General features: G+C 38.8%; 1 protein-coding gene across 5 annotated transcripts in view; it reads right to left on the reverse strand.

Annotated features, from left to right (window-relative positions):
- Nucleotides 1–15,804, reverse strand: part of DNAAF4 (dynein axonemal assembly factor 4) — a 72,289-nt gene that overhangs the window by 31,001 nt on the left and 25,484 nt on the right. For all 5 annotated transcript variants that reach the window (XM_035259708.3, XM_078334268.1, XM_002753504.6 and 2 more), the window contains one exon: nucleotides 2,796–3,027. In XM_035259708.3, the coding sequence (XP_035115599.1) occupies nucleotides 2,796–3,027 (232 nt within the window). The remainder of the gene's footprint in view (nucleotides 1–2,795; nucleotides 3,028–15,804) is intronic.

Consider the following 15,804-nt stretch of genomic DNA (forward strand, 5'->3'; position numbering starts at 1 on the left):
CAAATGGAAACACATCCCGTGTTCATAGATGGGTAGAATCAATATTGTGAAAATGACCATACTGCCAAAAGCAATCTACAAATTCAATGCAATTCCCATTAAAATATTATCATCATTCTTCACAGAACTAGAAAAACAATCCTAAAATTCATATGGAACAAAAAAAGAGCCCACAGAGCCAAAGGAAGATTAAGCAAAAATAACAAATCTAAAGGGATCACATTACCTGACTTCAAACTATAGTACAAGGCTGTGGTTACCAAAACAGCATGGTATTAGCATAAAAATAGCACATAGACCAATGGACCAGAATAGAAAACCCAGAAGTAAAGCCGGATACTTATACCCAACCAATCTTTGACAAAGCAAACAAAAACACAAAGTGGGGAAAGGATGACCTATTCAACAAATGGTGCTGGGATAATTGGCAAACCACATGTAGGGGAATGAAACTGGATCCTCTTCTCTCCCCTAACACAAAAATCAACTCAAGATGGATCAAAGACTTAAACCTAAGACCTGAAACCATAAAAATTCTAGATGATAACACTGGAAAAACCCTTCTAACACTGGCTTAAGCAAAGACTTCATGATGCAACAAAAACAAAGATAAATAGATGGTAACTAATTAAACTAAAAACCTTCTCATAGCAAAAGAAATAATCAGCAAACAGACAACCCACAGAGTGGGAGAAAATCTTCACAAACTATGCATCTGATAAAGGACTAATATCCAGAATCTACAGGGAACTCAAACAAATCAGCAAGAATAAAACAAACAATCCCATCAAAAAGTAAGCTAAGGACATTAATAGACAATTTGCAAAAGAAGATAAACACATGTCCAGCCAGGCACAGTGGCTCACACCTGTAATCCCAGCACTTTGGGAGGCCGAGGCAGGCAGATCGCCTGAGGTCTGGAGTTTGAGACTAGCCTGACCAATAATGGAGAAACCCTCTCTCTACTAAAAATACAAAATTAGCCAGGTGTGGTGGCACATGCCTGTAATCCCAGCTACTCGGGAGGCTGAGGCAGGAGAATAGCTTGAACCTGAGAGGCAGAGGTTGCAGTAAGCTGAGATTGCACCATTACACTCCAGCCTGAGCAACAAGAGCAAAACTCTGTCTCAGAAAAAATAAACAAATAAATGTCCAACAAACATATGAAAAAATACTCAACATCACTCATTATTAGGGAAATGCAAATCAAAACCACAATGTGAAATCACCTTAGTCCTATTAAGAACATAATTTAAAAATAAAAAAATAACAGATATTGGTGTACATGTGGTAAAAAGGGACACTTGTACACTGCTGGTGGGAATGTAAACTAGTACAACCACTATGGAAAACAGTGTGGAGGTTCCTTAAAGAACTAAAAGTAGAACTACCATTTGATTCAGCAATCCCACTACTGAGTATCTACTCAGGAAAAGAAGTCATTAGACACTTGCACACTCATGTTTTTAGCAGCACAATTGCAATTGCAAAAATATGGAACTAGCCTAAATGCTCATCAACTAATAAGTAAATAAAGAAAATGTGGTGTGTGTGTGTATATATGGAATACTATATATATATATGCATGCCATGGAATACTACTCAGCCATAAAAAGGAACAAAATAATGGCATTCTCAGCAACCTGGATGGAATTAGAGATGATTATTCTATATGAAGTAACTCAGGAATGGAAAACCAAATACCATATGTTCTCACTTATAAATGAGAGCTAAGCTATAAGGACGCAAAGGCATAAGAATGATATAATGGACCCAGGGACTCAAGGGGAAGGGTGTGGGGTGAGGAGTAAAAGACTATGCATTTGGTGCAGTGTACACTGCTTGGGTGATGGGTCCACCAGAATCTCAGAAATGACCACTAAAGAATTTATACCTGTAATCAAACACCACCTGTTTCCCCCAAACTACTGAAATAATAATTTTGAAAACATACACACACACAAAAAAAACAGAATTATATTTGTATCAGCTGGACATGTGGTTCATGCCTACAATCCCAGCCCTTTGGGAGGCTGAAGCAGGCAGATTGCTTGAGTTCCTGAGTTCAAGACCAGCCTGGGCAACATAGCAAAACCTCATCTCTACAAGAAAATACAAAAAAAAAAAATTAGCTGGACACTGAGGTGCATGCCTGTAGTCCCAGCTACTTGGGAGGTTGAGGGAGGATGGCTTCAGCTGGGGAGGCAGAGGTTGCAGTGAGCTGAGATTGCACCATTGCAGCACTCCAGCCTGGGCAACAGCGCCAGACCTTGTATCAATAATAATAATAATTATTATTATATTAATTTATCTATTTTTGAACACATTAAGATTAAAAACTAGAAGCAACCCTTATTTGCTGTAGAGCAAGTTTGCTTATAGTATTCATTTTCCTAAGTGATGTGAAGAAAAGGTCTTTTAATGAAATTCCTAGTTTCTTATCTCTAACAGAATAAAGGAATGCTTCTGACACTGCTAGTTGATTCTAAGTCTTTTTGGGCCTGAGTTAAGCACTTATTTAACAACATCTCTATAAATTTCAAAAGAAAGCACTCAAGCAAAGAAGATACTCTTGTTTTTGAATCCTTGAATGATTGCTTGCTCCTTTTACTAGAAAAACTTCATTACTCCCAAAAGAAGAAATGTCTTTTACTTTAGTCTTTGTATTGGATTGCTTATTCTCAATATGCCAAAATAGTAACCTAAGGCTGTGAAAAGATTTACAAAAAAAAAAAAAGTGTCATATATACTTTACCAACAGGATTCAGTTTTCCAGAAAATCTTAATTATTTTACCTTTTGCAGCAAGATTTCTAGATGCTGAATTTCTAGTAAGATTCTTAGATTTTAATTTTTTTCTTTCTTCTTTAATGTGCTTTTCTTTTTGACACAATTTCTCTTCCCTCTGAATTTTTTTTTGCTCCTCAGCTTTTCTTTGATATTCTTTCCAGGCTTCCAATTCTTTAGTGGCTTTTATCCGTTCATTTTCTTTCATATCTTCTATTTTTTTCCTCTCTTCTTCTTCAATCTATAAAAATTGCAATTACCAAATTCTTTAAAATAAATAAAAGCAACATTTATTTAAATGAGAAATTCATTACAATAATTAATTATTCATACCTCTAAACTGTTGCCTTTGTATCTGTAACAATAGATAGTACTGAGTTATGAATTAAAATGGGAAAAGTAAATGATTCAGGATAATAACTATAGGCGTTGGAGTCACGGAACAAAGGTTTTAGTCCCAGATCTACCATTAGCTATATGATCTTGGGCACGCACTTTCTCCGACCTCAGTTTAATTATATGTAAAATGTGGGCAGGCATTCAATTAAATGATCTAAGGGCTCAGAAGAAAAAAATAATACAAATTTATGATTCTAGGAGTTAAGCCACTTCTCTTAAAATCTACACACACATCAACACATAATACAAACATTTGCTTTTCAATTCATCCCAAGTCTTACTTGTCAACCAAAGTTGTGCCAGCCCTTCAGTCCCGAGGACTGAAGGAATGAGGGAACAGTAGGAAAGGAAATAGGAAGGATGAACAAGACGGTCTATCTCTGGCAGGTGGAAATATATGAAGTCTTAACCCGGCTGCAAACCGATGTTTGCACTAGCAGTTGTCTGACACTTTCAAAGAGCTAAATATCAGATGAATTTGAAAGCAGTATCTTGTACAGGTGTGTGGCAACTTTTCTCCCTTTCACAAACTTTCCTCACATAGGCAAGAAACAAAAAAGACTGTGAAATAGAGTACCTAGTTTGTGTACATGATTGACTCCATGTATCTGACTTTCTTATGGTAAGAAAAATTTCTTACCTCTATCCGCTAAAGAAGAACTTTCTTCAATCATGAAAATGTCTGTGCTATCCAGTAGAGGAGCCACTAGCCACAGTTGGCTAATTAAGTACTTCTAATGTGGCTACTGTGACTCAGGAACTGAATTTTTTGTTTTATTTAAGTTCCATTAATGTATATTTAAATTAATTTACATTTAAATAGGACATTTGAAGCGCTTCTAGAATGCAGATATGCTAGGATAAAGGTCCCTAAAAGGCTATATGACTTCAAAATACAGATCTAACATTACTGGTATGAAACCTGTGCACTAAAAGGTGCTCTATAATATCTATATGACATAATACGTTCTTCTAGAAGACCGATTATCTTCCTGTGAGATGCTGACTTTAAAATAAATTTCACAGGACATTGAATGAAAATTTCCTGTAGTCCCAATTTTACCTCAGGCTTAAATTAAGCCCAAAAGATGCTGATTACTACATACTCTTAAGTTCACAGAGTTGCCAGTGAGCTGCCAACAGACTGAGCCAGGAAGAATCTACACATGGCAATCAAACAAAATTTAAATGCCTGACAATACGGCATGATGAACACTCAGTGTTAGAGAGGAAGCCACAGCCTAAAAGAAGATGACTTCCCCCAGCTTAATATGTCTGCCTTTTGTCAGACACCCTCACCCATCATAATCCCTACAAGAAGAATGAATTTTACATGAAGTTTTTAAAAATGGGTAACACTGAGTCTTAATTACCAAAAAACGAGACTGTTCTTACAACTAAAAACAACAAGAAAATTCTGATATAGCCAAGATGCAGTTAAGGGAACTACATCTATAATTTTAATTAATAATAAGCTATATTAGAGACAGAAAGTCCAGCTCTTTAGAAAGTAGTGAAACCAAGAATGGCTTCACAGAGTAGGTAACAGAACTACAATGAAGAGAAAAGCATGAAGAAGGAAATAACACAAAGCTTCTGATAAAAAGAAAAGAGAGACTACGTGTACCAAAAAAGAGAGCCAAAAAAAAAAAAAACAGAGTGTACAGAGAAAAAACAAACTGTTTACTCCTCTTCTGTACTCTCACAGCACTCCATAGTTCACTTCCAGTTACCAAATTTGTGGGTTTTTCCTACACTGACCAATTCTCCGCCACCAGTTACGTGTCCTGTAATTTAATTCTCACATTATCTACCTGGAGTTAGCATTAGATCCCACAGGTTACAGACTCAATCCCACAAGACTGGCCCCACTTAGGTGCTAATCCTAAATCCAGGCCTCCCACATTTTTGACCAATTGGCTATAGATTATGGGTTCCTACAACCCCCTCCTCAGGTTTGACCACTGAATGGCTCTCAAAGGAATCAGAGAAATACTTTACTTACATTTACCCTTTCTTTTTTTTTTTGAGATGGAGTTTTGCTCTTGTTGCCCAGGCTGGAGTGCAATGGCATGATCTTGGCTCACTGCAACCTCCACCTCCCGGGTTCAAGCAATTCTGCTGCCTCAGCCTCCCAAGAAGCTGGGACTACAGGCGCGCCATCACACCCAGCTAATTCTTGTACTTTTAGTAGAGACAGGGTTTCACCATATTGACTAGGATGATCTCAATCTCTTGACCTCATGATCTGCCTGCCTCGACCTCCCAAAGTGCTGGGATTATAGGCATGAGCCTGTAATATTTACTCATTTTTAATAAAAGGATACAACTCAGGAAGAGGAAAATGAAAGAGATGTCTAGAGAAAGATATTGGGGAAGGAGCAGAGTTTCCATGCCTTCTCCTTCCAAGTGTTCAGCAACCCAGAAGTTCTCCAAACCTCATAGTTCCAGGAATTTTAATGTAGGCTTTATCTAGTAGGCATGACTGATTCATTCATTCATTCATTCATTCATTCATTTAAAGACAAGGTCTTGCTCTGCCACCCAGGCTGGACTGCAATGGTGCAATCATGGCTTACTGCAGCCTCAACCGCCTGAGCTCCAATTATCCTCCAGTTCAGCCTTCCAAGTAGCTGGGACTATAGGTATGTGCCACCACACATGACTAATTTTTTTATATATAAAGATGGGGTTTCACCTTGTTGCCCAGGCTGGTCTTAAACTCCTGGGCTCAAGTGATCCACCTGCCTCAGCCTCCCAAAGTGCTGGGATTTATAGAAGTGAGCCACTATGCCTGGTGGATTTTTTTGTTATTGTTCTGTCACCGAGACTGGAGAGTGCAAGGGCGCAATCTTAGCTCACTGTAGTTTCCACTGTGCCTGGCCAGAAAATAAACTTTAAAAGAATTTATTTTCTGCTCTTTATTTAACAACCTAAGGTTTTTAAAGAAGCAATGATTTTCAATGTAAAATCATAACACATATGGTTGGGATTACAACAAATATATATGCATATTTATTTATTTATTTATTTTTACCTGAATGGCACTAATAGCCCAAAGATAAGGGTAGAAAATGGAATTCTATTAGAGCAAGTTGCAATATTTAACCTCCCAGCAATTACTAGAACTGAGTCAGTATTAACCTGCGGTAAATGGTGATCAGTTAAAGGAACATAGAACAACTACTGAAACATAAATTTAAAAATATTTTAAAATATATATGTGTGTGTGTGTGTGTGTATACACACACGTTTTACATATATAGGTAAAAAATCAACATAGGAACTTCAGTTTAGGCTCTGGCATGTAAAGAGCTTAGAAGGTGTCACTCCCAGCTGGGTGTGGTGGCTTACGCCTATAATGCCAGCACTTTGAGAGGCTGAGGCAGGTGGATCACATGGGGTCTGGAACAGGTGATCAGCCTGGCCAACATGGTGGAAACTTGTCTCTACTAAAAATAAAAATTAAAAAATTAGCCAGGCATCATGGCAGGCGCCTGTAACCCCAGCTACTTGGGAGGCAGAAGCATGAGAATTGCTTGAGTCCAGGAGTGGGGGCTGCAGTGAGCTAAGATTACACCACTGCACTCCAACCTGGGTGACATAGCAAGACTCAGTCTCAAAAAAATAAAAATAAAAAGTTGTCATTCTTATCCTCACGGTAGGAAATAGAAAAATGTTGGAAAAACTAAAATTTACAAGTTTTCTTAGACCCATCAGAAAAATGAGGGCAGGCCAGGCGTGGTGGCTTATATCTGAGGCTGGTGGATCACCTGAGGTCAGGAGTTTGAGACCAGCCTGGCCAACATGGTAAAACCTGTTTCTACTAAATATACAAAAATTAGCCAGGTGTGGTAATGCTTGTCTGTAATCCCAGTTATTCTGGAGGCTGACGCAGGAGAATCACTTGAACCTGGGAGGCAGAGATTGGAGTGATCCAAGATCACGCCACTGCACTCCTGGGCGACAGAGCAAGACTCTGTCTCAAAAAATAAATAAATAAAATAATATTATGAATAATTGCATACCCACAACTTTGTTAACATAGATGAAATAGACCAATTCCTTGAAAAACACAAACTACCAAAACTCACATGAGGAAAAAGGTTGCCTGAGTATCTCTACAGCTATTAAAATGATTGATAATTAGAAATCTTCCAAAAAAGAAAGCACAAAGCTAAATGATCTTATTCATGAATTCTATCAAATAGTTACTGACCCCAGAGAAGTTAAAAGTGTTATGAGGGAATTCTATGAACTTTATGCGAATAAATTAGAAAATGTAGGTGATATGAACAAATTCCTAGAAAAACACAGGCTGACAGAAGAAGAAACAGAAAACCTGATAGAGAATCATCTCGATGGATGCAAAAAAGCATTTGACTAAATCTAACACCTACTTATGAAGAAAAACCCTCAAAATAAGCTAGGAACGAAAGAGAACTACTTCATGCTAATAAAAGGGTATTTATGAAGATTTTGGTGCATCATATTTAATGGTGAAAGACTGAATACTCTCTTCCAACTAGGATCAGGAAAGATCTTATTTGGAACACGACAAGAATGTCTAGTCTAACCATTTCTTTCTCTCTCTCTCTCTCTCTCTCTCTTTCAGACAAGGTCTTTCTCTGTTGCACAAGCTGGAGTGCAGCAGCATGATCATAGCTCACTGTAACCTTGAACTCTTGGGCTCAAATGATCCTCTGCCTAAGCTACCTGAGTAGCTAGGCTACAGCCACACACCACCATGCCTGGCTAATTTATTTTACTTTATGTTTTGTAGAGACAGGTCTAGCTGTGTTGCCCAGGCTGGTCTCAAATTCCTGGCATCAAGTGATCCTCTCACCTAGGCCTCCCAAAGTATTGGGATTACAGGCATGAGACACCATACTGAGCCCTTGCTCTAACCATTTCTAACCGTATGCCATTTGTTAGCATGTAAGAATCACCCTGTGAAAATACTGGCTTACTAGAATTACTAAACAGAAGACATCTGAAATTCTCATACTACTTCATAAGCATGACTTTTTCGATCTGCAAGCAAATTCTGCTTATTGAGCCAAAAATGCCAGGAAAGAATATCTTAAAGTTTTCTCTTCCATGTGTAGTGCTATATCATCCTAACCATGACTTCCCTTTAAGCTAAAAAAAAATTAAAGCATTAATTAAACTTAACATTTAATAAATATGTGATACTGTTTTAGAATTTCTTTTGGGTAGCTGTTAACGTCTGAAATTGAATTATTTAGTTGTTTATATTCTGTAGAAATGAGAATCTGGTGTTTATATTGTTATAGGTATTTGTTTCAGGCAAAGCTAAAAAGTAACAAAACTGATTTTCATTTTCATTTCTATGTCTTCTTTCTACGAACTGAATTGTGTGATTTCTACAAATTCAGCATTGAATTTCTAATCCCCCCAGTGTAGCTGTCTTTGGACACGGGGCCTAAAAGGAAGTAATTAAGCAATCATAAGAGTGGGGCCCTGATATAACAGAATTAATGTCCGTATAAGAAGAAACACCAGAGAGCTAATTATCTCTCTTTCCACCATATTAGGACACAGTGAGAAGAAGGCTGTCTGCAAGTCAGGAAAAGAGCCCTCACCAGAAACCAAATCAGCCAGCATGTATATCCTGGACTTCACAGCCTCCAGAGCCGTGAGCAAATACATTTCCATTGAAACCATGCATTCTTTGATATTTTGTTATGGCAACACAAGCAGACTAAGACATTTCTCTTTTCCCTTTGTCAGATTTTCAAATAGGTAAAAGGTGGCCCAAAGGTAGCAATGAGAGCTAGCTATAAGGAGAAGAAATGGCTAATTAATTCACAAATTTCAAAATCAAATTCATGAATAGGTAAGAGGAATTTGTTCAGCCTTCCAGCAAATTTCAACTTTGGCTATTCTGCCTTTCAGTTTCCATAGTTGATATCTGGACTTACTTTACAAAGCATGAAAATGTATAAAATGAATTGGATACCACATATGTACACAGGATAAGAGTAACTCTTACTACACTAGTTAGCTCCATCTCTCCTTGAACAAAAGTTATTACATGATAGAAAATAAGGCCAGATGCGGTGGCTCATGCCTGTAATCCCAGCACTTTGGGAAGTCAAGGCGGGTGGATCACCTGAGGTCAGGAGTTCAAGATGAGCCTGACCAATATGGTGAAACCCCATCTCTACTAAAATACAAGAATTAGCCAGGTGTGGTGGTGCACACCTCAAGTCCCAGCTACTTGGGAGGCTAAGGCAGAAAAATTGCTCGAATCCAGGAGGCAGAGGTTGCAGTGAAAGGAGACTGTGCCACTGCACTCCAGCCTGCGTGACAGAGCAAGACTCCATCGCAAAAACAGCAACAACAACAACAACAGAAAAGAAATATTTCAGGTTGAACATGATGTCTAGGAAAAAAAAAAGAAAATTATTTGTCTACTCTATGGTTCACACAACACTATCATGATTTGTTTGGTATCTTTTAAAGACTCATCTTCAGCTTACTGATGACAAAAATATTTCTTGTAAGTTTACCACACATAGAGATACAGTACTGTCATATTTAATGTTATGTATGTTTAAAAGCTTCTATTTAATTAGCTTCCAAATTCAAGGAACACAGCTGACAAACTGAAGAACGGAAGAAAAACTGTTAGTTTTTAGGTCTGGACTAATGAAATGAGTTGATATCATATTTTTGTGCCCCATCTATTGTGTTATCCTTGCTCTTCAGTAATAATACTATTTATCTCTGATAACAGGATTTTGCAAGTCATTTCCTTTTTAGAGATGCCCAATTACACTCTGCTATTTCTATCTCAAAAGACCTTGCTGTTAAGAAGACAGGAACTATTTAATGATATATGTTCCTTCAACTTGTCTCTGAAAAAAGGTATTTCTTCTCCCACATTCTTGTTCTTTTTGAGGCTAATACCCTAAGACATTATAAATGTATAACATATACATCTTTACTATATTCCTATTTTTAGCTACTAACCATTCAACAGTGCTCAAGCTTAACTTTGAAAATGGTGGACATCTACTCCTATATACAGATGGTTTTAAAAAAAACAATATTACCCTAAAATTATCTCCTTATGAAGCTTCAATGACTTCTCAGAATGATCATCAGGGTCTAGTTTTAGAAATCTGGGGAAAGGAGAGATAAAAGACTAATTGTCTTGTGTTTAATTTCTAACAGCTCTGTGAAATCCTGCACAAACTGTATGTCTGGAGCCTTGTTAGGTAAAAGGGCATAAGAAATTTTGAAAGAATTTAATTATAACTCTGGGAAAGATGTAAAAGCTTGAAGTAAACAAAAGAGTGGACATATATATAACTGATGAAAGTTTATTTCTACACAGGTGCTATGATCTGGGATATACTTATACAAAAAGGATAGTAGTTTTTAGAAAATTTATGAATTTATGTATAAGAAAGACAGTATCAAAGATATTCCTCTCTGTCTCTCTCTCTCTCTTGCTCTCTCTGTCTCTTTCTTTCTGAGACAGAGTCTGGCTCTGTTGCCTAGGCTGGAATGCGGTGGCACATTCTCAGCTCACTGAAACCTCCACCTCCCAGGTTCAAGCAATTCTCCTGCCTCAGCCTCCTGAGTAGCTGATATTACAGGCAACCCACCACCATGCCCAGTTAATTTTTGTATTTTTAGTAGAGATGGGGATTTGTCATGTTGGCCAGGCTGGTCTCGAACTTCTGTCCTCAGGTGATCTGCCCACCTCAGCCTCCCAAAGTGCTGGGATTTGGTGTATCCTGGCCAGATACTGCCTTTTCTGATGATATCATGTTAGTGGCTACAATTAATTTCTTACATGCTTAGAAATGTAGTGGCTTTGCAGGGAAAATTAGTAAATTCCTATTGGAGCAAGAGGAAATTAAAAGAATGAAAAATAATGAGAGGAAGGTAAATGTTGCCCCTTTTCTTTTTAAGTACATGAATGAATGCTTTTTGTTTTGTTTTTTGAGACGGAGCCTCCCTCTGTTGTCCAGGCTGGAATGCAGTGGCGAAGTCTTGGCTCACTGCAGTCTCTGCCTCCTGAGCTCAAGAGATTCTCCTGCCTTAGCTTCATGAGTAGCTGGGATTGCAGGCACTGCCACCAAGCCTGACTAATTTTTTGTATTTTTAGTAGAGACAGGGTTTTACTCTGTTGGCCAGGCTGGTCTTGAACTCCTGACCTCATGATCTGCCTGCCTTGGCCTTCCTAGTGCTGGGATTACAGGCGTGAGCCACCATGCCCAGCCTATGAGTGAATGTTTTCTTATTATGAGATATATATGTATTTATTATTGAGAAAACACAGATAATACAAAAACAAAAACAATGACTAGTGATCTCACCATCCAGTCCATTCTATTTACTTTCTACTTATAAAAATAAGATTTTATATAATGACCCTTCTCAAATTATTAGATAACACATGCATATGCTACAGTATGAACTATAATGGAAAAGCCGATCTTCAAGTGTATATGAAATTACACTTGGGGGACCCAGAACAGCTAAAATACTCTTGAAAAAGAATAAAGTTGAAATCACACTTACTGATTTCAAAACTTCCTACAAAGCTACAGTAATTAACACAGTGTGGTACTAGTTTAAGAATAGACATATAGACCAAGAAATAAAACTAAGAGTCAAGAAATAAACTCATACATCTCTATGAGCCAACTGAGTTTTGACAAGGGTACCAAGAGACCACTCAACAGGAAGAGAATAGTCTTCTCAATCAACGATGCATGATACATGACTATGTGCATGTAAAAGAATGTGGCTGGAGCCATACTTCATGTCATATATAAAAATTAACTAAAAATCAACCAATTACCCAGTTACATGGAGTAAAACCATAAAACTCTTAGGAGAAAACATAGGATAAATATTCTTGCCCTTGGATTGAGCAATGGATTCTTAGATATGACTGACGCCAAGAGCCTGAGTAACAAAAGAAAAAACAGACAAACTAGACTTTGAAAATTTCAAACATGTATGCATCAAAGGATACTACCAAACTTAAAAAAAAAAACCTACCAAATGGGAAAAATATTTGTAAATCAGGTATCTGATAAGGGTCTACCATCTAGAATAGATAAAGAACTCCTATAATTCAATAACAAAAATGAAAATAACCCAACTTAAAAATGAGCAAAAGGCCTAAATAGATGTATCTCCAAAGAAAATATACAAATGATCAAGAAATACATGAAAACATGCTCCATAAAACGAGTGTTAGGGAAATGCAGATCAAAAACAGGGATGTTTTTGTTACTTCATATCCACAAGGATGGCAATAAAAAATAAAAAAAATAGTGAGGCAGAAGAATAGAGTCTGGAGACAGGGAGCCTAGGGCCAACCCCTGGCTGACTTATTGGAACTGGACAATGACAAGAGGCCATAGGCCCCTTCCTCTACAAAACCTCCTCTTTCTTACATACAAATGAGAAATGCCTCTAATTGTTTGCAGATTGAGCCTTCACTTCAGCCTCTGATTGGTCACAGGCCAAGCCTTCATTCACATAGGATATAACCAATGGGAGGCCTCTAATGGGTACCTAGGAGTGTTCCCAAATTCTTTTAGTTTAATTGGGCTCTTCAGCCACCTGCTCAGGACTGCTCCCACTCTGTGAAGTATACTTTCATTTCAATAAATCTCCACTTTCATTACTTTGTTTTTTGTTCAACATGCCAAGAACCTGGAAAACTCACAGTCAAGGCTTTCCATCCAGTACCATTTTTTGGTGAGCCAGCCAGAGGGTAAGCCCAGTTGTCTGAAGTTTAGATTTCTTTTTCTCCTTTTTTTTTTTTTTTTTTTGGTTTTTCTTTTTGTCAAGACTGCCGTTTACAGGCACAGGTCAGTGAGTTAAGAGCCACCAGGGCACCCACTGCTTGAAGTCTCCTATGACAGGATAACTCAGTCATGGAACAGAACATCTAGCTCCTCCCAGGCACAAGACAAATCCATGCAACAGTCAGGTTTATGTATGTGTGGCAATAATGTCTTTGAGATTATTTAGTCCTCAATCTGCTAATTTCCACCCTTGCCTTCCTGATGCTTTGTGGGGACTAGGGACTGCAAAATTGTTGTTATAGTTGAGCCCCCATTACCATCTGCATGCCTCTTGTGGTTATACATGGAAAATGCAAGAAAGAACAAGCTTAGAGAAGACCCCATGTCTTGGTGGTTCTTACTTAAACATTATTTTTCCTGACCAGACCCCAGAGTAAATTACCAGCTGCAGGGATTCATACACCAGCCTCACTGGCTACAAGAAATACCCCACCAACCTTAACGTTATTAAGATTTTTTGCTACTACCATAACCCTATGAGGAATGAAGGAAGATATGGCCTGCATTGGTAGGATACTAAAAGCCAGGTATTACATCCAGAAACAAAAGGAAAGCTTATAGTAGGCTATAGCCTATGAAGGGAAAACATACAAAGTGGTGCTGGTGCCCACCTAAGGTCTGACACTCTAAGACTGAACCGTAAAGTAGGAAGCCCCTGGGGATCCAATGTCAGACCCAAGACTTCTCCCAGAAGATGCCCCAGACAGAAATTTGGCATCAACAAATAAGCCCCCCGCAGGATCTCTTTCCTCTTCTCTCCTCTCCCTTCCTCTCCTCTCCCCTCCCTTCCTCTCCTCCTTCCTTCCTTCCTTCCTTCCCTCCTTCCTTCCTTCCTTCCTTCCTTCCTTCCTTCCTTCCTTCCTTCCTTCCTTTCTTCCCTCCCTCCCTCCCTTCTTTCCCTCCTTTCTTTCCTTCTCTCTCTCTCTTTCTTTCTTTTTTTGACAGAGTCTTGCTCTGTTGCCCAGGCTGGAGTGCAGGAGAGTGTAATCTTAGTACACTGCAACCTCCATCTCCTGGGTTCAAGCGATTCTCCTGCCTTAGCCTCCCTAATAGTTGGGACTACAGGAGTATGCCACTATGCCTGGCTGTTTTTGTATTTTTCATAGAGATGGGGTTTCACCATGTTGGCCAGGCTGGTCTCGAACTCTTGACCTCCAGTAATCCACCCTCATTGGCCTCCCAAAGTGCTGGGATGACAAGCATGAGCCATTGCAACTGGCCAAGGATCTCTTTACTTTTCCAGACCACTATAGGAAACACTTTATTCCACCTGATTCTCCACTTGGCTTCATCCTCAACCATTGGAATCAATTTCACACTGACAATCTGAGAAGAAAACACTTGATTTTTAATTGTAATACTACATTTCCCCAATAAAAGCTGGATAGGAACAATGGCCTGACAAAGAGAGCCTTAACTACTACACTACCCTGCAATTAGACTTGTTCTGCAAAAGACAAGGTAAACGGTCAGAAATACCACATGCTCAAGCCTTTATGGCTATATATCAGAATCCTCAATTTGTAAGGCTCCCAAGACTTGCCCTAAAAAGGAGAGCCCCAAGACTGAGCCAGACATGTGAATGATCCCTCTTACAAGGGCCACTTGTCTCTCAGGGGGATCCACAGCCACCCCATACAACCTCTTGTGCTATGTGCCAACCATGCGAGGACAGCCAGAGGAGGAGCAAATTACACTAAGCCGGCAATACACCCAGAGTGGAACACCCGACTCAGCAGATCCCCCAGCACTGCTGCCTCTCAGGGAAGTAGCAGGAGCAGAAGGGCCAGTTTGAGTGCAAGTTCCATTTTCCATAACTGATAACCAAATAAATAACAACTGATAACCAATAATGTAAAGAAAAGTTGGGAAGGTACTCTGAGGACACAGGCAAGTTTGAGATGGGTTCCAAACCTTGACTCTGGTTTCAATTTATCATAGGGAGGTAACCAATTCATTTTAGAAACTGCTGGACTCCTATAGGAAAGAAAAGGATTTTTGAAGCCATCTGCTGTGAGGTGGACAATATATTTGCCCAAAACACCCAGGGCAGGAAACATCCAGCATGAACAAAAGATGTAGGCTGGGAGGCTAGGCCAGTCTTGTCTTTTCACATTTTTCTGCCTGCTTTATATACTAGCACACTGGCAGCTGATTAGATGGTGCCCACTCAGATTAAGGGTGGGTCTGCCTTTCCCAGTCCGCTGACTCAAAAGTTAATTTCCTTTGGCAACACCCTCACAGATACACCCAGGATCAATACTTTGCATCCTTCAATCCAGTCAAGTTGACTCTTAGTAGTAACCATCGCACCATGTTCACAGCAGCATTGTTCACAATAGCCAAAAGGTGGAACCAACCCAAGTGTCCATCAACATATAAATGAATAAACACTGTCCAAAGATATCAGAACAGGAGATACCAAAAGTACAGAGCTCTCAGAATGGGTTTATGGAGAAAATACAAAACATGTTAAAGCAGAGGATAGGGTGCTGAGAAGAGGAATGACACGTAAGAAAAAAGGAAAATGGAGGGATTTTTTTTAAATGCCAGAATCATGAAAGTTATTATAAAATAGAATACAATGGCAAAGCAGTTCATTGTGGTCTTTTTGTATATTAGTTAAACATGCCTGTGATAAATAGGGCATGTGTGTTCACTGATATGGATAATTTTGAGGTCCTATGGCATTACCTAGACAACTTCAGAAAGGAACTCATACCTTATCTGCATGATCAGGCAAAGCTCTTTCA

Source organism: Callithrix jacchus, chromosome 8 (assembly GCF_049354715.1).
Source record: "Callithrix jacchus isolate 240 chromosome 8, calJac240_pri, whole genome shotgun sequence".
Taxonomy (NCBI): Eukaryota; Metazoa; Chordata; class Mammalia; order Primates; family Cebidae; genus Callithrix; species Callithrix jacchus.